The sequence below is a fragment of the Apteryx rowi genome, unplaced genomic scaffold, assembly GCF_003343035.1.
Source record: "Apteryx rowi isolate R43461 unplaced genomic scaffold, aptRow1 scaffold_64, whole genome shotgun sequence".
Lineage (NCBI taxonomy): Eukaryota > Metazoa > Chordata > Aves > Apterygiformes > Apterygidae > Apteryx > Apteryx rowi.
In genome coordinates this window covers 574,178-600,509 of record NW_020450916.1, presented here as the reverse complement: position 1 = coordinate 600,509, position 26,332 = coordinate 574,178, and the positions used below count along the sequence as shown (strand labels likewise).

General features: G+C 39.5%; 1 protein-coding gene and 4 non-coding genes across 5 annotated transcripts; all 5 read left to right on the top strand.

Moving 5' to 3' along the window:
* Window positions 1–3,631: 3,631 nt before the first annotated feature.
* On the top strand, window positions 3,632–25,477 carry WDR43 (WD repeat domain 43). The gene is made up of 18 exons (XM_026084402.1): window positions 3,632–3,733; window positions 4,266–4,400; window positions 6,002–6,123; window positions 12,161–12,281; window positions 13,528–13,667; window positions 14,176–14,278; window positions 15,401–15,465; window positions 15,902–16,073; window positions 16,573–16,659; window positions 18,687–18,818; window positions 19,357–19,494; window positions 20,324–20,410; window positions 21,797–21,828; window positions 22,616–22,679; window positions 23,583–23,696; window positions 24,186–24,255; window positions 24,892–24,944; window positions 25,039–25,477. Exons 4-18 carry the CDS (start codon window positions 12,219–12,221, stop codon window positions 25,156–25,158), a joined length of 1,440 nt encoding a protein of 479 aa, XP_025940187.1. The 5' UTR covers window positions 3,632–3,733; window positions 4,266–4,400; window positions 6,002–6,123; window positions 12,161–12,218; the 3' UTR covers window positions 25,159–25,477.
* Window positions 6,577–6,654, top strand: LOC112974949. Its single transcript, XR_003256431.1, has one exon. It is a non-coding gene; the product is annotated as a small nucleolar RNA SNORD53/SNORD92 (small nucleolar RNA).
* On the top strand, window positions 12,423–12,506 carry LOC112974950. The gene has a single exon (XR_003256432.1). It is a non-coding gene; the product is annotated as a small nucleolar RNA SNORD53/SNORD92 (small nucleolar RNA).
* LOC112974951 lies at window positions 13,776–13,859 on the top strand. The gene has a single exon (XR_003256434.1). It is a non-coding gene; the product is annotated as a small nucleolar RNA SNORD53/SNORD92 (small nucleolar RNA).
* Window positions 17,634–17,713, top strand: LOC112974948. Its single transcript, XR_003256430.1, has one exon. It is a non-coding gene; the product is annotated as a small nucleolar RNA SNORD53/SNORD92 (small nucleolar RNA).
* Window positions 25,478–26,332: the final 855 nt, after the last annotated feature.

Sequence of the window (26,332 nt, the reverse complement as noted above, 5' to 3'; positions counted from 1 at the left end):
CCTTCCCCAGCGCTTCAGCGGGGCCCCCCCGGGGCCCCCCGGCCCGGTCCGGCCCGGCCCGGCCCGGCCCGGCCCGGCGTGGGGGAGCGGTCCGAAGGGGAGCGGGGGGGGGGGAGCGGCCACCCGGCTCGCAGACGCGCAGGGAGCGCAGCAGCGAGAGCCTTGGCCGTGGAAATGTTTCGTGTAACGTGCGCGGAGGAGCCTTTCCTTGAAGGAGCGAGGTGCGTTGCTGTACCTCGTGCTAGCGTCACTGGAGAGGCAGCGTTAGAGAGCGGCCCGGGTGCTGTTCGCGCACTGTTAGCTTACGTGCAGCTCAGGTACCCTTAAAAACCTGCAGATATTTCCGTGCAAGCTGCTGGAGTGGCAGCGGCTCGTCTTCCAGAGCACAGGAGGGCGGCACGTAGGTACTCAGTAACTTTATTCGGAGCGCTCATCAGAGGGCTTGGAAGTTCTCCACGTTGAATGTGTTTTATTTAACGCTGATTGAAATGGGCAGTCAGCCTGAAAATACCTGGAGAATAGCTCAGTAAGGTGTTATTTGATCCTATTTATGTTGAAGTAGTCTTACTTTTGTTAGCTAGTTACCATTTCCTGAGCATAGCATACCCCTTGGCTAGAGTATGCACAATCCACCCTTTGTCATCAAAAATACTGTGACTGAGGGTTTTTTAAATACGTTCTGGCATAGAGACAATTTAGTATATTGGAAATACCCTAATAAGTATTTTGAAGTGCTTAGTRTACTGATGACCAATGCGAAGGAAGACTATTGTTCTGTTTTTATCAGTTCAGCAGCTCAATCTCTAAACTTTAAGAAGGGCATCTGAAGTGTGTGGTGGAGTCCATTAGTTTTGGACTGACCTTTCTTTAACTTGCTTGTTTGTAATGTAACTTTGAAGGGGGGGGAAGGATACATGCACTAATTAATTGGAAAGCTGTGTAGGTTCTTCTGCACTCTTTCTTGCATCCAAACTGAAGCTTGCATATGAAAATGAGGCTAATCTGCRCTGTCTAATACACCTTCAAAACCTAACATAGTCCACTGTTGTGGTGTACTAGGTAAGCACAGGAGGTTTGAGTGACTTCTGAAAACTACTAATCCCTTTCTAGGGAGCCACCCTAAAAGTCACAGATACTGCAATTTGACCTTTTTGTAGGGTTGCCTGAAGAAGGGACTTCATCAGACAACGTCTGGCTGCATTCCAGTGCTCTTTATCATCCCAGTAGTGTGAAYGCTGTCAACTGCCTGAAAGTTGGTACATTTTCAAGTGGAGCTGGAAAGCATACCATGTCTTAGAATATGTATGCCGTATACTTTCATAACTCATTGGTTTGTCCTCAGACTGAGCTGAAGAACTAAAGCTGTGATGGGTCTGMCAAATACCTTGTGTTGCACGTGTTTTTTCTAATATTATTTAGTCTTTTTCTATTTTTGCTGGAGAGTTAGCAGCTCTATAGCTAGTAGCTATCTGGTGTTCAGCAGTAACGCTGTGCCAGTAGATATCTAGAAATGGTGTTTGGCCAAGTTACAGCTAAACTAAGTATGTTTGGACTCTTGCCATGTTAATCAAGGCCATGTTTTTAGAGGGGAATATTAGAAATGAAGTTCTGAACTCCAGCATCTGGAATTGCTGGTACTGTGGTGGCTTAATGGGACGTTCCCTGCACACATGCTTTAGTAGTGTGAGTGCTTCCCGCTTGTCCTGTTCACCGTCTCCCCTTCCATGCACTGGTGCCTTGTGCAAGAGCGCATGGTCCACCAGACTTTCAAAATAGCTTCCTTCAGTTTCTTCGTGATAACTGCTCTGTCATCTTCAGCTCTAAGGTTCTTCAGGGCTGTCCCCACTGCAGTATTTTAAATGCTTTACTTCACATCTGAGCAGCAGGGATGTGATTTCTTGGGGTGGGGGGAAGTGTCTGCCATACTCAAGAAAGAACATTATGGAAGACCGTGTGCATGATTCCTTTACTCTAACTTATTTTTAATCTTTATTACTAATTAAAATTCTGTGCTTTTTCAGTGAAAGTTGAAGGAATTCTAAATACCTAAGTTCCAATAAATCTGAAAATTCAAAAGTAACTGATACTTGGTACAGTTAAGCTCCCATGTCCTATCTGTGAAAACTAGATGTTCTTATATTTAAGGCCCTGATCTACAAGCGAGTTTCACATGAATCTCTACTGCAAATCTGCAAGAAGCCTATCTATGCACTATCTAATGTGGGTCGAGAAAGGAATTTGATTCATTTCTTAGTTATCAGGCTGTATTTTTTAGACGTTTCCAGCACCAATTGGTGTCTGAATTTCCCACTGATGGTTCTTTGAAGCAAAATTTTGTGACAAAATGCCCCATTAATAATGCTGATGAAGGCTGGTCAATAAAGAAATAGGATGTAAAAAAAGTCTTCTGAAAAACTTTCACTGCCCCTAACTTTCTCCTTGACTTTGGAAATCTGTGGATTTCCCTATGATTTTGTTGCTCTGTGATGATACCTTTTGGATTGTATCAAGGGAAGTCAGTTATAACAAAGAGAAATGGGAGGCGAGCGAATGAATTTTAGTTAAAAGACTGAATGCAAAGGAAGAAGAGAAAATTTGTTCTTGTTTGTGTTTTAGGTTTGAAAAAGGGTGTGGGGAGGTGGGAGGAGTAACTAATAAAACTGCCTGAAGAGATTCGAAAAGTATCAGAAAAGCTGTACTTGCATCTCCACTGGCTTATGCCGTCCTTGTCTTTGCATGTCAAAGAACTGTTTCAGGATGGCTCAGTTGGCATTGCTGCCAAAAATTTAACTAGTTTATTTAATGCATGCGTGTCTTATCATATATTGTCTTAAAACCTGATTGATTTACTTGGTTGTACTTTGCAACTGCAATGGTTTCTCAGCACCTATGTTTTCACTTTATTTTATAAACACTTTTCCTTTCCCAGGAAAGATGAAGTCTAAATGAATACTTGCAAAAAACAGTGTCCTCTCCTTTCTCCAGAGCTAGCTCTTGATGTAAAAAATAATTATATGGCGTTTCTCTATTTATTGGCTTAAAATGAACCACCTTTTCTTTTGGAAAACTTTGCCTATGTATGTTGAATACACAGGAGAAGTCCCATTTCTTCAAAGAACCAAAGTACATGTCCTGCACTGCTAAAATTTTAAATCTGAGCTGTGGTGAAAGCTTCCAAAGCTTGATTGTCATTATATCTATGGGCTTGAGTTAAAATTAGTGAGTGGTCTGTTGTCTGACAGGTAGCTACACCACATGGAGCTTATACTGAAGTGGTTGTTCATATTTTATCTCTGTATGAGTATGTTTCTGTTTCTTCTGGTTGTTCATTAGTGCAAATATATCTGTTGTGTAGAGGAAGCATTACTGTGTATGGTGAATTTTTTTTAACCTGAGAGGATGCTTGGTTGTGACATAAAAAATGTAAGGAGACTTACGAAAGTCCAATTTAAAAACTAGCTGGCAGCTTTGGAGATGTCATCTTCTAAAGTGCTTTTTTGTGATTAGTTATGTGGGATTAACTCAGTGAGAATAAATTTAGTGGTTTCTTAGATATGGCTTGCTCAAGCACCAGTCCTGTTCCTTCTTCCCTTCCCAGTGATATGCTGTATTCGCACACTTTTGGTTAAGAAAGATGAAGTGAAACCCCTCCATAAGCCCTCAAAGCAAGAGTGTAAAGACTTAAGGATTGCCCGATTATGGGAGAACTTATGATATCAACTTCAGGACCTGGGTAAATCACTTGGCTTCAAGTTTTAAGTGCTTCCCCCTGCAAAGTGGTTTAGCACTTTCTTTTTTAAGAGGCATTATGAATATTTAGGATTTGCAAAACTGGTGTGAATAGCTTTTAAGATATAGTAAACTGATCATTTCTCGTAAAACTAACAAACCCTTCCATTTTGGAGTTGAAATATTCTGATCTAGTTAATCTTTACTTCTCCCTCTGGGAAGCTAACTGTATGAAAAATTTGAGTGAGTTTTTCCCTCGTGTATGTGGTCACTATGCTAGCAAAATGTTCTCCTTCAAATATTTCCAAGTGACTCATAGCAGCTTCATGACCTTGTACATGGAGGTACATGATGAGTCTCTTTAGGTTATTCTGCATTTCAGTGTACAAGTGTCTTCATCATTGCACCTTATGAGAGTTTGCACATGGTGACGGCATCTGAAACTTACAGAAGTTTTTTTCCCCTCTGCTCTAATACTGCGAGTAGCTGATGAGACTAATTTGTTTCTTTTTTTGTTTTCCTTTTCAATTTTTCAGGATGGCCCACAGAGGAAAAAACGGAAGTCTGAAGTTACAGAAGCGGACAAACAGTTAGATATCCTAGCTATTGGCACAGCAGTTGGTAGCATTTTGTTGTATAGCACAGTAAAAGGAGAATTACAGAGCAAACTAGTAAGTAATGTATTCTACATTGCATGCTGCCAAGTAGTAATGATTTCAGTCAGTATGTACTGCTGTGTCTGCTGCTCAAAACCAGTATAAAAGTAACATAATCATTCAGGTGATTGGGAATCTTGGAATGGTGCTTCTTCTGTTGTTGGCAATATATACACTGAGAAATCTTGGCTTTGAAATTAGTGCAATATCTTAACATTATGCATGAATTTGTTATTTTACTTTAGAAACAATAGTAATGATGGAATGCATAGTTGGGCAGTTAAGTCCTCCATGGGAGCGTTGTACCTCCAGTGCATGTGCAGTGTTGCGGGGAAAGAGGGCAAGACTGAAGCTTTCATGGACTCTTGTGAAGATGTCACACCAATGGAGTCTTCTGTACAGATGCAAACTTAGCTTCCCTTGTGGAAGCTTTTAGGCCTTCTCAGTACATGATCTTTCTCAGATGAGATATTCTGATTTTCAGCACTTGCCTTTCTCATTGGTAACTTCCAACTTAGTCCTAAGTAGTTTATTTAGTCTTGAGTTACATAACAAGCAATATAAATCTGTAAGAGTGATTCTGCGAAGTGCTTGTATGAAATACTTTGCATTCTTTTGCTTCTAAGCTATTAGTTGCATATATGGTGATAAATGTACATTAAGAGAAATCAATGACTTTGTAAAATCATGATGCATCCAAGTGACACTAGTTAACCATTATTAACTCTTACTTTATTGAAAAGTTTTATTTGTAGCTGAAAAGTATGAATGAAGYGAAGGTGTTTCACATTAAAATTTATGATTTTGTTCAGTTTGTGAAAACATTGCTCTTCTATAACAGCAGGGTAGAAGGTGGTATTTAGTTTGTTCTTTTTTTATGGATAGTTGGAATCAAAATATTATTCCCATTGGAATAAGAGCAGTCACTCTTAGCCTTCTTTATTAAACAGAATGCCTTGCTGTGATTTATTTTTGTCTTGCTCAAAGCTGATTTGCAAAGACGACGTTTTGGGGGGAGTCTGAGCTGGCTGGTGCAGCTTCAAATAGTGAAATTTTATACGCTGCAGGACATATTTTGATAAATGATAAAAGGGTATGTTTGAGCAGCAGACATTTTGATCGTTTCGTAAGAGATGTGGATGATGCCCTTTGTAGGGTCTTTTGATTGGGTGATGGCTTACTCCTTCAAAGCTGAGTCCAAAGGGAAGGTTACCCATCTCTGACCTCGCTTAAGCAAAGAGGTGCTTAGATGACTGTCAGCAAGACACTTGTGTTAGCCTTTCCTCTGAACAAGTTTCATACTGTTAGACAGCTTTGCTTGGATGTGTGTTTATCAATACTGGGCAGGACAATTTTTTGATAACTTTAAAAAGCTAGAACAAGAAGTAATTCAAATAAATATTTCATACTTTAATCTGTACACAGAAGTGTCTTTAACCGTTTAGGTATATTGTTCTTTAAAATCAAAGAAAAGTTATGTGCTGTGCATCCCTCTTCAAGTTGCCAATGATTTGAATTTAGTTCCCACAAGCTTGTTTAATGTGTTGGTGTCTGGAAGACTCGGTAGTCAAGGCTTCTTCATTTATTCATTAATGACCCTTTTTCACCTTTTGTAGGATGGTGGCCATGACAATAAAGTAAATTGTGTGAGGTGGCATCAGGACAGCTGTTGCTTATATAGCTGTTCAGAGGACAAACACATTGTGGAATGGAACACACAGACCTGCAAAGTGAAGTGGTGAGTGATGCTTGTTTTCAGTCAAATTTGTTGGTGCTTTTCTTTTTTTATTACCTCCTTCACAGGTTTTGGTGAGGTCTTGTTGGAAATGCTGCACTCTGCTATGCAGGCTTCATGCTAAGCTGCTGGTAACTTTGTCCCCAGCATACAAGACTGACTGTTGGCTATTAAATTTCCAAGAGCTTGGAAGTGATTTTATTAAGGGATAAAAGAGTGATTTCTCACAGTGTGTTTTCTTTCTCTGTGTATTGGAAAGACTAGATGAAATGAATAACTGCTAAGAGAAACTCGGGTCCCTCAATGCTAACTTTTAATGGGACATAGGCTTTCAGTCACTTCTGTGACACTGAAAAATATAGCTTCTAGAAAATACCCTTGGAAGTGTGGGGGAACAGATACTAGAACATCTCCAAGTTAAATCTGTTACATGCACCCAGCTTTGTTTGAAGTGCCTTGCTGTGATGATACCCACTTGGTTTCGCTTGCTACTGATGTGCAGTGCGGACAGTTTCCACTTGGCTGTCTGAGCAGGTTGGTACTTTTAAAGTACCATTGGACAAAACAGAGCTTAGTGCAGAATAACAAGATGTTTGGGGTAGGTATTTATTTTCTCTTGTAGAAAGATAAACTCTTCTTAAACTCAAAAGAAGAAACTAAGATTTGTACTAGTGATCCTGGTCATCTGTACCTCAATAAAATGCTTAGTATGTGATAGCACCTTGACTCTTCTCTTATGCTTGTTACTTTTTCCTGACATTTTCCACTGTTGTGTTATTGTTGCTGGAGTTCTGCCAGTAGTGTTAAAGATGGTGTGGGCACCGCAGACAGCCCACCACCAATAGCCTCTTCCATTTTCACTAGGAAAGAGATGCATCCTTAGGCTGTATGGAGACCCTGACATAAAGTAAAAGAAAATGGCCATAAGATCTTCCCTTAGCTTTCTCTTAGGATTGAACAAACCCAGCTACCTCACCTTTTTCTATTATGTCACATTCTCTAACCCCTAAACCTTCTTGGTGGCCCTTGACTGGATTTACTCCACTATGTCAGTGACTTTATTGTATGGCCCAGAACTGGACACAGTGCTCATATGTCTCAAAAGTACCGCATAGAGGAGAGGAATCACAGAATCGCTGAGGTTGGAAGGGACCTCTGGAGATCATCTAGTCCAACCCCCTTGCTCAAGCAGGGTCACCTAGAGCACATTGCACAGGATTGCATCCAGGCGTGTTTTGAATATCTCCAGAGAAGGAGACTCCACAACCTCTCTGGGCAACCTGTTCCAGTGCTCTGTCACCCTCACAGTGAAAAAGTATTTCCTCATGTTCAGATGGAAGTGTCTGTGTTTCAGTTTGTGCCCGTTGCCTCGTGTCCTGTCGCTGGGCACCACTGAAAAGAGTCTGGTCCCATCCTCTCAACACCCTCCCTTCAGATACTTGTACACGTTGATAAGATCTCCTCTCAGCCYTCTCTTCTCTAGGCTAAACAGGCCCAGCTCGCTCAGTCTTTCCTCATAAGAGAGATGCTCCAGTCCCCTAATCATCTTTGTAGCCCTTTGCTGGACTTGCTCCAGTAGTGCCACATCCCTCTTGTACTGGGGAGCCCAGAACTGGACGCAGTACTCCAGATGTGGCCTCACCAGGGCTGAGTAGAGGGGGAGGATCACCTCCCTCGACCYGCTGGCAACACTCTTCCTGATGCAGCCCAGGATACCATTGGCCTTCTTGGCCACAAGGGCACATTGCTGCCTCATGCTTAACTTGGTGTCCACCAGCACTCCCTTCTCTTGATCTGCTGGCTACCCTCTAGCTAATGCAGTTCCAAGTCACCTTTCTGACCTTCATGTGCCTAGAAATGGCTTCCAGGTGGGTTTGCTATATAATCTTCCCTGTTGTTTCCTGGATCCTCATTCTTGCAGATGTAACATTTGCATTTTTTTCAGTCATCGGGAATCTCTCTTCATCTTCATGGCCACTCAAAGATGATAGAGTGGATTTGTAATAGCATTGGCCTCAGCACTTCTGGATGCATCCCACTGAGTCTTGTGTTATGTATGTCAGATTTGCTTTAGAGGTCCCTAACTTGATCTTCCTTTACTGTGGGTAATGCTTTGCTCCCTCAAACTCTGTCGCTAAGCTCAGGATCACAGGAGGCCTGATAGTGGACCCCGTCATTCATTGCTTTGTCCTTCATTCTGAATGGGTTACTCGCACCATTCAGTAACAGGCCTGCACTTTCCATAGTTACAATGTTACTGCTGCTGATGTGCCAGTAGATGCCCTTTTTGTTGGCCCTCATATTCCCTGCTGGTTGGAACAACTGATGAGCTTTGGTTTTCCTAATTCTGTCCCTGCATGCCCGGGCAACATTTTTATATTTCTCTTCGTAGCCCATCCTCATTTTCACCTTCTCTGTACTTCTTTTTTGTGTTTGAGCTCAGTCAGGAATTACCCATGTGGCCAAGCCAGCTTCTGCAACATCTGGTGACTTTCTGCACATCTGAATGGACAGTTCTTGTGCTTTGAGGAGGTTATCCCAGAAGATCAACAAACTTAACTGGGCCCTTTTGTCCTTCAGAGCAGTCTCCAGTGGGATCCTGCCAGCCAGTTCCCTGAACAAGTTGTAATCTGCTCTCCTGAAGTCCAGGGTTGTAATTCTGCTATTTATCCTGATGATTTTTTTCAGAATCTTAAATTCCATTGTCTTGTGCTTGCTCTAGCTAAGTTGACCTCAACCATCATATCTCTGACCAGTTCTCTCTTCTTTTTAAGTAGCTGATCCAGTAAAGCACCTCTCTTAGTCTGGTTGTCAGTCACTTGCATCAAGAAATTGTCCTCGGCATTTGCCAGAAGTCTCCAGGATTGCTTGTGCTCTCCCATGTTGCCCTTCCACCAGATGTTGGGGTGATTAAAGTCAGGACCTGGGACTGTGAAGCCTTATCTGTTTCTTTTTAATTGAGTGATATGTAGCAGATGCCAACCACATAACTCTTGATAGTCTTTTCTGATTCTTATCAATAAGTTCTCAACTGACTTTTTGCCTGTTTCAAAGCAAAGCTCCATGCAGTTGAGCCACCCTTTTGTGTAGAGCAAAACTCCTTGCTTTCCTGGCCTGTCTTTACTAAAGAGGCTTCATAAAAGTCAGCGTTTCCATATTCCAAGCTATCTTGCTGTTCTTCTGTGATCCCAGTGAGATCAAAGCACTGAAGCTGCACATAGACATCTAATTCCTCCTGTTTGTTTCTCATACTGTGTGTGTTTGTGTACAGGCACTTGAGATGGGCCCTCATCATGCTGATTTCTCAGGGTAAATGTGAGAATCTTTCCTATCGTGCTTTTTCCTGGGTGCTTCCCTCTGCTCCTGCAGAGGGGGCTTTGGTTACTGTTTTCACAGCAAACCTGGCTTAATTCCCTCTTTGCTAGATTAGCAAGCCTGTTGGCAAACTTGCTTTTACCCCGCTTTGCCATATGGATGCCATCTCTCCTTGGCAGCCTTTGTTTTGCTCGAAGGGTCCTGTAATTACAAAAGCCAAAGACCTGCCTGTGACACCAGCTATTCAAACCCCTGCTGATGCACAGGATGCATCTACTCCTACTGGAGTCTTTTCCATTGAATTGAGGAGAACATCACCCCTAGAAACTCTGCTAAAAGGTTGAATGTAATGATAACTACTTTGTGACAGTACTCAGCTTCTGTTGTAGTAAAGTAACTGCTAGGAAAATACTGATAAATGCTCTTAGATTTGGCATGGAGATTGAACATATAAAAGGAAATTATAGACATTGTATTTCCTGATTTTGAAGTGGGCAACAAAAAATCATTACTAGAGTATGTAAATAAAAGGTACACCAGCAATCTATATAATGCTTTTACCTGAAAACTTTTCTCTGTTGATGTTACAAGTCATATCTAAGGTTACTGAAATTGAAAAGAGTAGAAGAATAATTCTCCCAAATTTTAGTCATGTTGACAAGAACAGAAGGAACAAGGCACTCATAACTGTTTGTGCCTAATGTACCTCAGATTATCTGCGCTCTTTAATACTTATGAGTATCTGGAAAATGAATTCTTATGTATCCCACGGGGAACTCAGGATGTTTGCATTTGGGGTAGAGAAGTGGTGTTAGATTTCTTTTGATTTGCAAACTGCTAAGCATTTTCCAGCAGAGGTACAGACTGCTAGATAAGGAATTGAAACCACATGACTATAGGCTTAACTTTTTAAATTACTGTAGAAATAGTCCATAGAACCACATAGAAATAGAACCACTCCAGGAGATTTATGGAGCACAGATTGAAATTGCTGTTAGAGGTATGTGCTTTTGGGGAAGAGGGAGTTACTGTACAGGAGGAAGCAAGACAAGGTGTTGGAGAGAGGTAGGCTGCAAAGGGGAAAGCAAGCTCTTATCTTTTATTACTCATAAGTATTTCAAAAACGTACTGCTTTTCTGCTTTTGAATGATCTTCTTACAGCCTCATGGGGCTTGTACCTGTGAAAATATGAYGCCTTTAACTTTGAACTATGGCTTGATCTGAATGTCTTTTTAAGCACACTGGTTGTTAAATGTACTGATTTAAAAAAAAAAGATTTTTAAAAAAAATATCCATGGGTGTGAGTATGGACTCTGTATTTCTACTGGTTGCTGTTTCAATAACTTCTCGAGAGAATAAACTTTATGATGATGCTTTTATTGCAATAAAGTTCAGAAACAGAAGAGCAGCCAATTTCCACAGATGTCTTTATAAGAAACTGAAATGTATGTTGGCATGCACATTGGTTCTTTCAGCTGTGGTGCTCCCCTAACCTGTCCCATCTCTATGAATTATGGACGATTATATTTGTTTTATTTCTTTGGTAACTTTTTCACATCTCAAATACTCTGTGAGCACTCAGATGCACTCTGTGCATCTCATTTCTAACTTCTTGCTTCATGATGCCCTATTTAAAATTTGTTTTTCTGTAAAATTATATCAAGAATATCCCAAGCAAAAATTAAGATTTTTGCTGTGACTTACATTCTTTAGATTAAGAATAGTCTAATTTAGACTATTTTTTTTAGTACATTTAAAACTAACTCCTTGTGTACACCTCATTAAATGGAACTAGGTTTGAAGTTCTCTTAATCCCGTCCTCTTTGGAAGAGAATACAAAATTTCATGGTATTCTGTGTAAGGTATAATGTTGTTTGTGAAGTTTGTAGGCAGTAAAACTTTTAGCTTCCATGAATGAATGGTGATAAAATAAATGGTGATACAATAACAAGTTCTGTTTTGGAAGAAAGAAGAGGTGTTGCCCAAGCATGCAGAAGTTGTATGGAAATGTTTTAGAGCAGCTGTTTACAACTGGGTTGTAATGAGTTGCGGGGTGGTACTTATAAAGGGTTTGTGTTAATGCTTTCCTTGCAATTTTGTCCTGTGAAAAATATGTAGTACTCACTCTTTCTAAGCAGATACAAGCATTTCATGACAACATTTTTTTTTTTTTAATAGTGCTTTGAACCAGGGACTTCATAGACTTTTAATGAGGCCAAGTTTATTGTTGTCAGTGTCAATGACAGACTCAGAAGCAAAACCAGGGACTTAGTGAGCCCTAAAATTGTGGATTTTAGTATTCAGAGTTGTCCCTTCTGGATAAGTTGGTATATGCTTTTTGGATTATGGTGCAAAGAGGTGTCTTTAAGTGGTTTAGCTCATGTTGCTCTATTTTGGGTAGTAGAGAACTTTGGTGGGGGGAGTCATATTAGAATCTTTTACAATCACAAAATAGGCAAATGTTAAAGAYGTGAACAATGGTTCAGTGTTAAGCATCTCTATTTTTGATGAGTTGCCATATTATTACGTGTAAACTAATTTGAGGGAGAAGAGCAGAAACAGAATAGCTCTGACCTCATCTTCAACTTCTTAGATTTTTTTATAATTTTTTCTTTAAAATTTTTAGCATGGCTGATGTACATTTTGAGATTATGTTAATGAACACTTTCTTTTCTGTTTCTCCATCTTTCTCCCTTTTTGCAAAAATCCTCCATCCAAATTCTAGCAAGTGGAAAGCAGACAACAGCAGTGTCAGCTCATTATGCATCAGTCCAGATGGGAAAATGCTGCTGTCAGCTGGTAGAACTATAAAACTGTGGGACCTGGAGACCAAAGAAGTCTACAGAGTAAGTAACTTTGTTAAACTACATGTAAAAAGTACGCCTCTTTGTTGGTGACATTAGGTATCTAGTGTTTGCTTATAGGACATCTGAAATTTTTTTTGGATGTGAAGAGACAATTGACAGCTTTGGGATTGCTGGAAGCTGTTGCTGTGATGATACCCTCAATTGTGGTTTCAACTTGCTGACAGTTGAATGAGGACGTTAAATTCCTTGGCTGTGTCTGAGCACGCTACCAGCACCCTTTCTCAAACCTGTAGTATAAAATTAGGTGCCCTTTCTTCTTCCTCTTTTTTTTTTTTTTTTTTTTTTTTTTTCCTCCCCCCACTGGGTCCCTTTCTGATGCTCTGCTAGCAGAGGAACCCAGTTCACCACAGTATTAGTTTGCTGCTGGTGGGGGTTTGTGTCTCTGAACACACTGATCTTTGTGATAAGTCTCTCTTTAAATCCATTGGATTTCTTTGCTAAACTTCACATAACTGGTGGCCTTCTTAGTTTTGCTGTTTAAACATTTGGAAAGCGTAGGAGCAAAACCCTTGTTCCCTGGGTAGGGCTGGCACATGAGCAAGTTACCATGTTTTGACTGTTCCATAAATGCAGCTGTGCTCTGTTGCCTGCTGGTAGATAGGAGGTAACTAGTCTTTGGATCTCTCCTGGTGCTTGATATGGAGTAAGTAAGTCTTTACTTGAGGAGCCATACTGTTGTCTTGCTGCCATATGGCCACTAGTGTGTATGTCTGCATCCTGTGATGGCCAAAAATATGATTTGCAAAAGTAGATTGAAGAACTGATTTTTTGGGGGGTGGTGGGATGGATGGGTTTGAACAGCCATAGTAAGTCAGCAGACCTGTTTTCATTTTCAGCTGTTAAGATGAGCAACTGTGAATCTAGTTTCACTGTAAAAGATGAAGCAAGTGGAAAAGTGTTTTTGACAGTAACAGCAATACAGGCAGATGCAGCTTCTTTTGCATGGGCTTAGTCCCGTTAAGTTTGCCTTTTATTCCCTCCTTAACTTTTAAAATTCTGATAATTATCTGGAGGTTTAGAAAATCTTTCCTTGAAATATAGAGATGCAAAGAAACTGGACTCTCTGAATACTTAAAACAAACAAACAAMCCCCCCCCCGAAATGTCCTTGTCAACTTAGTAACACTTGGATTGTTCCTAATGTTCTTCATTAATTGATATTTTAAATCTTTGCCATATGACTACCTGTGGCAGTGTTTGAAAAAATTTTTTTTTTTCCCCGATAGCATTTCACAGGCCATGCTACATCAGTTTCATCATTAATGTTTACCACAGTGAAACCTATGAATGAAAATAAGCCTTTTGATGGAATTACAGGACTTTATTTCTTGTCTGGAGCTGTACATGACCGGTTACTGAGTGTATGGTACGTAAGCTTTTCTTCTTCCTGTCTTTGTTTATAGTCAGTATTGAGGCTAGACTCAACAAGTATGTTCTGAAATCTGTGATTAAGCAGAAGGGGCGCTCTGGAGAAATGCGATGATGATCTCTTAAATGGTGGTTTCAACTTACTGATTGTTGAATGAAGACATGAATTTCCTTGGCTGTGTCTGAGCATGCTTCCAGTAGTCGCTGCTTAAATCAGTAGTGTATGCTGAGAACATACTGTGCAATAGGCTTGCTTATTCTTTGAACTTATTGAAGGATTTAGGCTAAATTTTCTTCTTGCTTAATTTCACATGGAGTTACCTTGCACTTGGAATTAGAGCACTTAAGAACTTAAAACTGAGAGCTGTAGTTACAGCACAGGTGTTTTTGGATGAGGTAAATACTACCACAGTCACGGTTTATAGGCTTTAATACTGTGCTGCTTCCCAGATGCAGAGGCTGCTGTTTGTGCTAAGGTAAATAATGTGTGCTGTTTGTGTCTCCAGGCAAATCAGATCAGATAGGAAAGAAAAGAATGCCGTGATGTCTTTCACAGTAACAGATGAACCAACTTTTATTGACCTGACTGTGTCAGAAGTCAAAGAAGAGGTAGGAGCAGTAGTTTGTAACTAAATATGTTCAACAATTTTAAATTATCATTATCAGTTTCCTTTTAGGGTGTGAAGAAATCAGTTTGGTTTGTGAGTTTGATTTCTGTTACGCAGAAATGAGATCTGAATGCTAGCCAATTCATGGGTTTGAGGATATTTGTTACATGTGCATTTATAAAGGATAGTTTGAAACACTCATTTTGCAAAGCTACTAAGTACAAATTTAGTTTTTTTCGGTAGTCTTGCTTGTGATGGTGAAAATGTCAGTTGTTTCCTATTTAGGACAAGTTAGTAATCAGAATTATTTGTTAGATCTTGGCATCAAAAGCCACAGAAAAATCCTTTCTGAAATAGAGTTATGGTGCTGTTTTTTCTGATTTAATGTGGCTTTGGCAGTATAACTGCATTTTGAATTAAGTAGTCTCTATTGAGTTGTGATAGAAACATGCATTCCCCAGCTCTCTCAGTTTCATCAAGTAATACTTCAGTTTTCAGTTAAAGTAGAAGAGTTTTAAAGTAGTTTTCTTATGAAAAATGTCCGCATATGAAACTTGTTCCCGAACTGTTTCAGCCTTTAATGTTTCCCCTGGTGCCTTTAGATTCCTTTATAAAGACAGCATTTCATGCTATGCTTTTAATGTTTCCAGTTGTGCCTCTTATTTCATTTACTGGAGATAGAGTATTCTGTAAAGTACACCTTTCATTTAATTGATCAGAGTACTTTGTCTCAGTTTCTTTCTTCTAAGCATACTTACAGCCTCAGCCCCTTTGTGCACGCCTGTGCCTCTAGACATGTTGGGAGCCATGTTTTTGAAACATTGCTGCTTATGCTCACACGTCTCTGACAGTGTCCAAACTGTTCAGATTTTGACATGGTCAATAGTCATACAGTAAAAATATAGTTAGATGAGTTATCTTTTTGTCTCCTAATAGTTGTCCTAAATGTTCCTGAAGTGTTACTATTTTTTTTGACCTTCCTTACAGACTTAGTTGTATCTGTAGTGTGTTTTGTTACTGAAAAAAGTCAAATCATAACCATGCAAGCAACTCTTGATGTCCTGTACTTACAGGAGGTTTGTCCTTTGGTCTAATTAAAATCTTTTACTGTGACTTCTTTCAGCCTGTGAAGTTAGCAGTTGTGTGCAGAGATGGGCAGTTGCATTTATTTGAACATATTTTAAATGGGTAAGTTGGTATTCATTCTGAGTGTGTATTTGGGAAAGGTCTGGGATTATTGCAAGGCAGTGCTGCAACAGTGAAGCTCTTGCATCTGTACAAAAATCAAGTTCCATTCCAACTGGTCCTGTCTTAAGTTATTTGACACTTTTCTTGGGAAATGTGAGTTCTTTGGGTATGTGATGCAGGGAAGGAGTAGCTAGCATGCAGAAGGAGAACTTATGTGTTGGGGGCTATGCTGTGCTTTGCTATTAACTGTTGCTTTAGCCAAGGTTTTTGTCTCCTTGTGCCTCGTCTAAACCATCTGTAAAAGACATAAACTGTGGCTAAGTTTGCTGAGGACTTGCTAATGAAAGGTGCTTAGATGTACACAATATTGAAGTCTTTGAGGTAAACCTGTTGAATTTTTCCATTTCTTTCTCTCTCTTTTTCCCCCCCCCCTCAGTTACTGCAAAAAACCCTTAACATCAAACTGTACTATCCAGATAGCGACGCCTGGAAACGACGAGGACTCCACGCCAAAACCAGTCCCTATTCTAGCGGCTGCGTTTTGCACAGACAAACAGTCTCTGCTGCTTGTGTATGGTAACACCTTACAGCCCATCATAGAGAGAGTGGTATGTAAAACTTATTGGAGAGTTTTTGGAGTTTTTGTAATACGGACTCCATACTGCTTTGAGTGGGAGGGATTTTTTTTTTTTTTTCTGGAATTGCATCATGAGACAAAGCTTATTCCTTCCCCCTGTTCTGGGACAAGGAGCATTTGCCCCTGAGCTCTTTTGAAGGGGGGTTTTCTTCTTCCTTTTTTTATTTTTTCAATTAAAATATAGCTTGACAATATTGCTGACTGCATCCTGCCATTTCAGCTGCTATTGAGTAGGCTAATGCAAAGGCTTCTTGAAACTGGTTTTAATACTGGTTTAGTTTACCTGTGTGAGCCTCCATGCAGAACATGGAGATCTGGTAACAAAAGGCAGATGTGCAAAGCAGCTGTTGTTCTAGAGTGAAAAAAAATCACTCTGCTATATCTCTGGAGTTTTTTCTCATTTTTCAGTAGCTTAATGAGTTACAGGGTGAACTTCAGATGTTAACTGTTCTTATTTCTGTCTCTCCTAGTCTTTGAACACCACTGAATCCCAAGTATGTTTGATAAGGGATGTCCAGAAAGCGTTGGCGCTTAAAACAGATGTGGCTGTAACAAAGGTGAGCTTTGTGTGAAATGCAATCCCATTGCTGCTCTTGTTTTATTTTGGAAATGCTAGAATTCGTTGCTTTCTTCTAAAATGGGATTGGATTTCTGGATGGATCAATTCAGTGCTGCAGTGTAGTAACAGATGTCTATATCACTCAGGCAGGTGTGCGTGAAGTGTGCTTCATGGTTGTTGTGTGTCCTAGCATGTTCTGATGCACAGTTACCCTCTCATAGCTCATAGCAAGTCCTGTTCTGAGCAGATACGCTTAGATAGCGAGGATTCCCTCTGTCCGTTGTTGGCTTTTCTGCTCAAGATGAGTCCCTCCCCTAGAGTTTATGTACAGCCTGTTTGACCCTAATGGTTTGGGGTAAAGTTTGGGTGCCTTTGTTTTCTAATCTAAATAAAATGAAATAGAGCCTTAAAGGGTATGTCATTTTGGCTCTTCCTTGAGTTGGCCTTCACATGTTCCTACTCACAGGGATATGGCACCAGGGAATGGGAGCTTGAAGTTTAAATGGCCACAGTGTCCACTGAGGCCACCTGCCACCATTTTCCCTCATGCAGGGTCCCCTGGGGGTTAAGAGGTAGGTCATCAGGTCCTTTATCCATAAATATATGTATTCAAAGGCATTGCCTTTGCACATCCACGTTCCCCTGTCCCCTTCTTGTTTCACTGGTGATGGAATTGCTAGTAAGGACCAAAGTGTTCCTTGGACGGGTCCACAGGGCTGGAAGGGGGAACACCCTGCTGGGAGGGTGTACGTTGCACCGCTGAGCACCCTCTTCTCTTGGATGCCTGCCTAACAGAGTTGGAACACATACAGCAGAAGTGAAGTGGGCAGACGGTGCTCTCATTCTAACCCATGAGTTAGCGACGAGTTATGGCGCTCCATCAGCTAGGTGGGGCTTGGTGGTAATTCCTCACTGCGGGAGCCAGTGGGTAACAGAGCTGAAGTGCAGCGAAAGGTGTGGGAACACCTTGGCATGCAGTGATGACCTCCAACTTGGTTTCGCTTTTTTTCTGAATTCCAGTGAAGACACATTTCTCTTGGCTGTCTGAGCATGCCTTGCGAAGAGAAAGATAGCATTAGTGTGTTGAACTAAGTAGGCAGAATTTTAATGTCATTGATGTTCTACAGTAAAGTTCTTGGATCATGGAATCAAATTTTTATTTATGAAATTTTTTACCCAAAGCACCTGGATGTTGCTATGCTCACTGTAGTAGTTAATATTTGTATCACTTTACTGGGCACCCAGTAGGACTTGCAGTACAATGAGTTGGGTAAGTATGTCAATAAATGGCCTCCACAGAAGAGCTGTGGTTAAAGAAGTGTTCTGGAAGTAGCAAACTCACCTATATATATATATATCCTGTGTGGTTCAGGGGTTCACTGAGTTGTTAAACATACTACCTTTAAAACTTGATCTGCTTTGTGTTATTGAAGATAGATCCCATATTTGGGATTATACCACGTTTGGTATAATCTAAGGTTGCTGTGCTTGGTATCATGGTCATAGTCTAATTCAGACTACAGAGTTCTGCCTCTGAGCTCCCCCCCCAAAAGAAAATCAATGTGATTGAAGTGCCCAGTAACCATCTCTTACTGCTACATTTTGCAGCTGTTTATAAGCAGTCGTTACCTTTCAGTGGAAGGTGAATTAACCTGCATGTTGTTTATGCGCTTGATGGTTAGTGTGTGTGGTGTCTATTGCTAGTAAAGATCCACATATTTGTTGTTGGAAACGATCACTGTTCAGTGAGGGCTATGGAACAAGCTTGAAAATAAAATAATTCAAAAGTGATTCCATAGGCTCTATAATGCTTTAGTTCAGTTATGAAAATTAGCTGACTATTGCTTGAAGTTATTCATGGTTCTTAAAAATATAGGATTTTCTTAGTGTATACTTCAAGAAAATATGTTGTGGCAGGCTGGTTTTACCATGTGTGTGAATCTCAGAATAAAATTGCCGTTTTAAACTCAAAGACAGACCGAGATAGCAGCAATTCATGTGGATGTGGTCATCTCTCTCTGTTAGATCAAGACACCTGTTGTGAACTCAGACACCAAAGTTCTAGTGCCTGGAATCCCAGGACATAGTGCATCCGTCAAAGCTCCACCCTCAGGAAAGGAGAAAAATAAAAGCAAAAGGAAACCCGGAGAGACAGAGGTAAAGTGCTTAAAAAAAAAAAAGTGTGTGTATATATATATATATATATTTATTTATTTATTTATTTATTTATTTTTATAACACAGCAAAATAACGGAGAAACCAGAATCGTGTCGTAGTTACAGTGCCTTTAGGTACACTCTAACCTTCTTTGTTTGATGTGGAGGCAAAATTAATAATATTGTCTTTTTGTATGAATGAGACTTCCCTGCAGTCAAAATCCTTTCCCTCCTCCAAGCCATGTGCACGTTGTCAGTAGTTTTGGCATGCTACTGCAGGATTTTGTCACATAGTTGTGCCTGTCTCCTGCTGCTAAGATATACTGCTGCTTCTCAGTCAAGACTTCATCTTTCCTACTCCTCTGGCTATCCTCTCTCAGTACATTTAAAAGAATATGCTAAGACTGTGTTATTTTCTAGCAGAGTAGGAGGGAGTGATGTAGAAGGCTAGATACTTCACTTTCAGGTTATGTCTCTGAGAAACCGCTGAACAACTGAAACAACAGTGAAACAACACTGCCCTTGTTTACTGTCTGCAGGAAAGCATTGAAGACCGCCTGGGGGCRTTGGATATTGATGTGAGCAAAGTAAAAACTCCAGGTGGCCTTCCACAAACTGATAGCTTCGCGGTACTTTTGGTGCAGGGCTTGGAAAGCAACGATTCGGACATCTTAAATGTAAGTGTTACAAGGTCATTGTATGGTGCTTAATCTGTTTGCTGAGACTTGTAGGGAGCCTTCCTGAAAATTGCAGAGGCTGAACAATCAAGATCCTGTTGTTTCTCCCTGCTGCTTTTTGCCAGTCTGCTGCTTGAAGCACTGATATTAAAAATGATAGTTGTGGTATGACATTCTTTTTGTTGTTATCTACCTTGCTTTCAAAGTCAGTCCATGAGCTTTGAAGCAGATCTGTTTCTGATAAATTTGTTGTGTCACAGTTCAGCTGTTTTACAAGTGATGTTACTAATGCAGTGGTCTTTTCTTCAGTTTGAGCAAGAGCATAATCTGTGCTTAGACCTGACTAGAGTGTTATTGAGTAGATATTGTTTGAAAAATGTATTGATGGCAAAAGTTACACTTGATAAGCTCACTGCTGCACTTGGACTAGTGGGGACCAATAAACTAAATCTTTCGGGAATTTGATTCTGAATAGAAATTACTTGTTACAAGTACTGGTCAAAGGCATTTCTTTACAGAAATGAAGTGTAAAAATAGCAAGAGAAATTCTCCTTAATTTGTCTTTAGTGCTTTGTTTTTAATGCGGGGTGGTTATACTAGGGGTAGTGGTAGGTTGTTTTAAATGGTTTAGTCAGTCAAGTGACTTACATTGTCAACTGGAGCTGACTTGAAAAATGTCCTTTTCAAAGCAAATCTTACTACATTTACCTTCATCTGAGCATACAAAGGTAGTGAAGTAGAAGGAGATTTAAATTCAAGTATTTTTGATTGTGCTCAAACACATATTAAAGCTGAATGATTCTCTGATTATATTTTTCCATTTTAACAGAAAGTGCTTACCACAAGAAAGGAAGCTTTAATAAAGAACACCGTAGCCAGAATGCCTATACATGCTGTCATTCCACTGCTGCATGAGGTAGGAGAGACTGCGTTTCTTGTACTGTCAGACAAATCATATTTGGCTTCTGTTCTAGCTGGGGAAATTCCCAGATATATGTTTTGATTTTTAGCAATAAAATTGGCTGATGGTTGTACAGTAAAGAAGTAATTTTTAATTATCTCTGATATACTCTCATCTTATCTGTCTAAAGCTTGACCAAAGAGAAAGGTGCCCCTGTCAGTTAGGAAGAACATTAGGTATTATAATAGTATCTTAATAATTGGGAAAAAGAAGAGAAAAAGTTTCTTTAGTCCGTGGTAAATGATTATGGTTACATCTTTTTTTAAACTATTAAAGAAGATGATAATTTTATGAATGAGAGCAAGAGTGCTAGCCTGAGCAAGCAGAATGAGCATTAGTCCCTAAATATGCAAGACACTTGCATAAGAGAAGGAAGAGTAGGATACACGCATAAAGAGAAATGAGTTTAAATAGCATTTGGAAATTCAGGGGCAATTTCCTTGGAGCGTCTCGCTTTCAAAGGTATTTCAGAAGCACGGTTGCTATATTTGGGCTCTTCAACATCATTTAGGAATCATTTTTACGTGGGATTTAGCTTCTAAACTGCTTATTCTGTGAAATAAATAAAATCTATATTTGAACTGAAATATTGTAATGCTTAGCCTTTTTTTAGAAATTGCTGTATTTAAACTGAAAGTTTATTAGTTGCTTTTATGTGAATCACGCTCTGTAACATAAGTTAACGGTCAAGTTTTTCTCCTGTGTTTTAATGTGCTGGTCATTTCATTCATGACTAATCTTAACTGAAATTTGCATACTGCCCATTTTTGAATGTTAGGCTGGCATTAAGCATGTGTTATGATACCTTCTTAGACTTATGTTAATGGAGTGCAGCATTTCTTCTATAGGACCTRTGTCAGAGAGTCTGAGTGCAATATAATCTTGGTGGATGGAGAGATTCTCATGTAACTGTCCTTGCCAGAGCTTGAGATTTGTTCTATAAAATATCCTCTACCTGATGATAACTTCACTTTTCAACCTGTCAGCTTTGTAGTGGCTGCTCTGCTAGGCAGATACATAGAGCAACATATAAAAAAATCACAAAGGGATTTTGTTCTAGTTATTCCTGCCAGCTTGAAGTTTCTCTGGATATATTGCATGTTATGAGTTCCAGTTTTATTGTAATAATGAAACTCAGCTTCTGCAGGTTATCAGCCTGCATATAGGAAGATATAGCCAACAGTATAATATTCTGAAGTCTGACAGTGGTTAATTCTAGCAAACTTCAAATGCATGGAGATTTTTCTGCTCCAATATTGGGGTTGTTGCATGGATATAATGTTGGGTTGTAAAGTCATTATGCATTTGTTGCTTGTTACTGACTATTTTTTGTACCTTTAGCTTACGAAGAGATTGCAAGGCAACCCATACAGGTAAGAGACATGTTCCCCACAACTTAATTTATTTGAAAACTTTTTAGTGTGGCACTTGTGGACCCTCCTTCCACCTGTTGTTTGATTTCTGTAATAACTGTGATTAAACTGTAGCATCATGAAGTAAAAAAATTCTGACCTGATTGCAACTGCTAAGAACTTATATCAAGACACTGCTTTGTCAAGCTGAATGAGGTGAAATTAAAAAGGGAAAAGGATGTTTGAAATGAGCATATATCCCTCAGAAGGCACCTGAAGTCCCAGAATGATGAAAGTTCAGACCTGATGAGCATGTAAAATAAAATCATTATCAGATGTATAGCTTGTTCAGACTACTTATCAACCAGATATCTTTAGACACCTCCTGGTGTTTTGTTTAGAAACAAACAAAAATGCTCAGTCTTGTTATATTGCTATCAGGATTGCTTTGAGACTAGCAAAGATAATCTTCCCTGTTCTTAATTGATAAAGGAGATTTCCCTCATTGTAGGTGGAAAAGAATATCATGCTTTGACCTTTAATTCATCTGAACCTTCTGTGAAAGACTTCAGAAGCACAGACCACTGAGCATGCCTGATTTGACTCCTTTACTTAAATGTCTTGTCTTTTCCTAGAAAATAACTTACATAGGTATCTCGTCCGTATAGCCAAACTGTTATATTTCCATCTCTGTTTATCTTTTTGTGTAATGAAAGTGAAGCACTCTTTTTAGAACTACTTTAGCATCTAGAAAATGAAATAGGTGTTTGTCAACTGGCATGTCTTTGATTTGATTTTTCTTTTCCAGTGCCTCACAAATGGTTCGATGGTTGAAGTCTGTTTTTACTCTACATGCATCCTACCTTTCCACAGTAAGTACCATGCTGAAGGTTAACACATGTAAATAAGACTGAATTTAARCATCTAAATATATCTGTGTTCTTTCTTCAGTAATCTGTCTCCTGCTATCCACATATGGCAGTGCCCAAATAAAAGTGCAAAGTGGCTGTATATCTGCCACTTTGCCATATTGCTGCACATTTGCTAGAAATTGTCTTAGTCATTCATGACATAATTATAGTCATCCCAGAGTCAAACCAAAATAAGTTTTGTCATACCTGTGAGAGTTAGGGAACAAAATAGCTGTCAAGAAATAATCTAGCCTGTGTTGTTAAATCTTGTAGAACTAAATTTGTTTTGCTTCTGCAGTGCTAATCTTGAGCCTGTCTTGGGCATGACTAGATTTATAGGATGAATGTATGCCACATCTGGCATGGGTAGGGTAATGTATTAGCTTTTAGCTTCAAATCTTTCCTTCCTTAACAAGTGATGGATAAACTCATGCTTGCTCAGTTGAAAAGTAGCATTTGGGTACTGTTAGTTCTTTCTGTTCTTGGGGATCTCCCAGCTATTAAAGGACCGCTGTGCATCAAAACTTGTACATGTTGCTGTTCCTGCATTCATAAGTGGTGTATATTCAGTTCCCATTTATACAGCTTTACATCTACACCCACCTATATTAGTGATAGAGGAAAGGAAAAATAATAGAATTGCCATGTTTTGAAAGCAAATGATGCTTCTACRCATAGCTAAATATTAATTGATTAGGCTGCAGGTGATGTTTGTGATGAACCCTCCACTCTCCCTTCTGGCTGGAATAATATGAGCAAGCGTTGTCTGGCCAAAACTCAAAACTGTGGTATAAAAATTAAAAAACATGACATTTGTGTATTGGCTAACAGCTTCATTTTTCTTCATCCCTGCCTTCTCCCAAGTTGCCAGATCTTATTCCCCAGCTGGGAATGCTATACCAATTAATGGAGAGCAGAGTAAAAACTTTGCAAAAGCTTTCTCGTCTGCATGGAAGACTCTTCCTTCTTGTCACCCAGGTAAGTTCCAGCTAAATGACATGGGATCTGTGGAAGAAATGGTTTGTGCAGACTTAGCCTTCTGTTGTGATGGCGTCTAATGGGACCTGTCATTAGGAACTGAGTGTGGCTGCTATATAGTCACACTGCTAATGCTGAAAGCAGTACAATTCATTAACTATGTAATTATTATTGATGATATTTTTCAGTGATTTTTAAAAACACCCCTGCTCACTGAAAGCGTTGCATATTTTTTTCCTGCCCAATGTGTCTGCTAACACTTAGCTTTTTTTAAAGAGGAATATACATAAGAGATATGGAGCCACTTCAGATGCCCCTAAAGATTTATTTTATGTCTTTCTTACATATTTGGCTGTTAAACTCCAATTATAAATGAATGAATATATGTAAAACTTGATGTAGATTTCATTTATATTGTTTTGAGTTTTGTTGACTTTTAAAGTTGGAATACATGATTGCGTCTAAGGCTAATGTGCAAATTCCATTCAGGTTGCAGCATTGGAAACAGTTCAAGATGTAACTGAGGTTAATCAGACTGCAAAGCTGGTATATGAGGATGGTGAGTGTTGTATGCTAGCTGTAGTTTAACTCCTGAATTCACACGACAGCTGATACTTGATATTTATGTTCTAGTGCTTATCTAGTAGCGAACAATCTATGGTAGAGAGTTTTTGTGGGAAATCCATGGCAAGAAAGTGAGTGGTAAATGATGGGGGTATCTTACAGTTGGTTGTTCCTTCCTCTCCTTTTCTCTCCTTTCCTTTCCTTTCACTCCCTCCCATTCCTGCTCCACAAATTAAGGTATCAGTTAATTGGAAGATCAGTATGTAGCTTAATTTAACTGGCAAGAATCTAGTTTACATACCTCATATTTCTAGTACTAACTGATGGTTTGCTAAGGTAGATTCAATCATGGAGCTTTTACACGTTTGAGTCAGCAGGACTTCAAGGTAATGGTGTCAGCGTGTGGGCAGGTGCACTTCCAATTCGGGCCTTTTGTCTACTGTAACTTCACACAGAAGTGATTAGTGCCTGATTCATTTTGATCAACATAGTCTTCAGGTAGAATTAGTTTTGGAGTTTAACTAGCACAGTTGGAGGAGGTCTAGCAGCATGTGGGATTGGGTTTTGTTTGAACAAAGACATTTTAAATTCTATCTGTTCTCCAGACTAAAGGATTGTTTTCTCTTTGTAGAATCCTCAGAAGAAGGGTCTGATGATGAGATGATTGCAGATAAAGATTCAGATGTAAGTGGGGTCAGACCAGATCTTCTCCCCTTCTCTTGTAACAGTAGTTGTGCTAGTGTCAAAGGTTCAAACATTCCTGTTTATTTTTCCTCAGGAAAACTGGGATGAAGATGATGAAAAAGAGGAGCAATCAGATGAACAAGACATGGCTGTTGAAAAGGAAATCAATGGCGATTCTGATTTGGAACCAGAAAATGAAAGCGAAGAAGAATAACAGCATAAAAGACTTAACAGTTTAAAGAAGTGGGCCACCAGAACTCTCTAATTCTGGATCATCTTGTTTAAAGATGCATAGTTGCATATAGGGAGTGCAGACTTGTGCACAGCCTATGTGCTGCAGAGGCACATGTGGGGCACTGTGCATTTCTGAATCCAGAATGTTTAACCACGCCAGCCTTCTCTCGCCCTATTTCCCTGCGCTTACTATAGAAACATTTCTTCCACCTCATGGTCAGATTATGCCTGTCATGTGGACATGCATTTGTATCTCAAGTGAAATAAATCTGCCACCGCTGTTTGTGTGGTAAACTTGGTTCAGCTTTACATTGAATTTGTTTCAAATATTCAAGGATCAAAGACAACCGGTCTATACTTCTTTTCATGCTTCAGTTAGCAATAGCAAGTGGGCATCCTGCTGCATTTTTTCAAAAAAAAATATTTTTGTAATATTTAAATTCTCTACTGAATTTCTTTTTCTTCCCCCCCCATCCTTCATCAGTTCAGCCATGCCTTGGCAATATGTAAATGCCAACCTGGCTTAAAAATGGCTTTTTCTTTTTTAACAAATTTGAACTCAAGACTTTTATATATATATAAATCAATGACTTTTCTTGTGCTTCAAAAGGACATTAGAACTATCACTGGTTCCTAATTTTGTTTTAATTGAGGTTGTATATAAGTTTAATGCTAACCCAGAGGATAGACTGTGTCGAATTGGGTGGGGGAAGGGGAGTGAAAAAGCAGGGAAGTGAGAAGGTGAATGCGTGTGAATATATAGCGCACAGCTGTACGTTTATTACGGATTTTTAATCTCTCAGTGGCAGAACAAGGATAGCTATTTGCTCAGCTAATGGAAGCTGAAGTAGTATAAACACATTTTTAAGAGCAAAATACGGTAAAGGTTTGAGCCATTCACCAGTATAATGTACAATATATTTGTCTATAAATGGAACTGTTGCAACTAGATACCGCCCTCTTTGTAAAGTGAATAAATATACATCTCCTTTACCAAATACCTGTCCTGTGGTGTTTGTTGAGAGAGACCATAGGTGGCTGTTAAGGATGAAATGCGCTTTTTGTATGAACCAGSTTTCTAGTGGAAGAGGAATCCAGTCTGAAAGGTTACTGTGTTGTGAAAAGCATCCGTTATTCTTGGTTTTGTAGCTCCT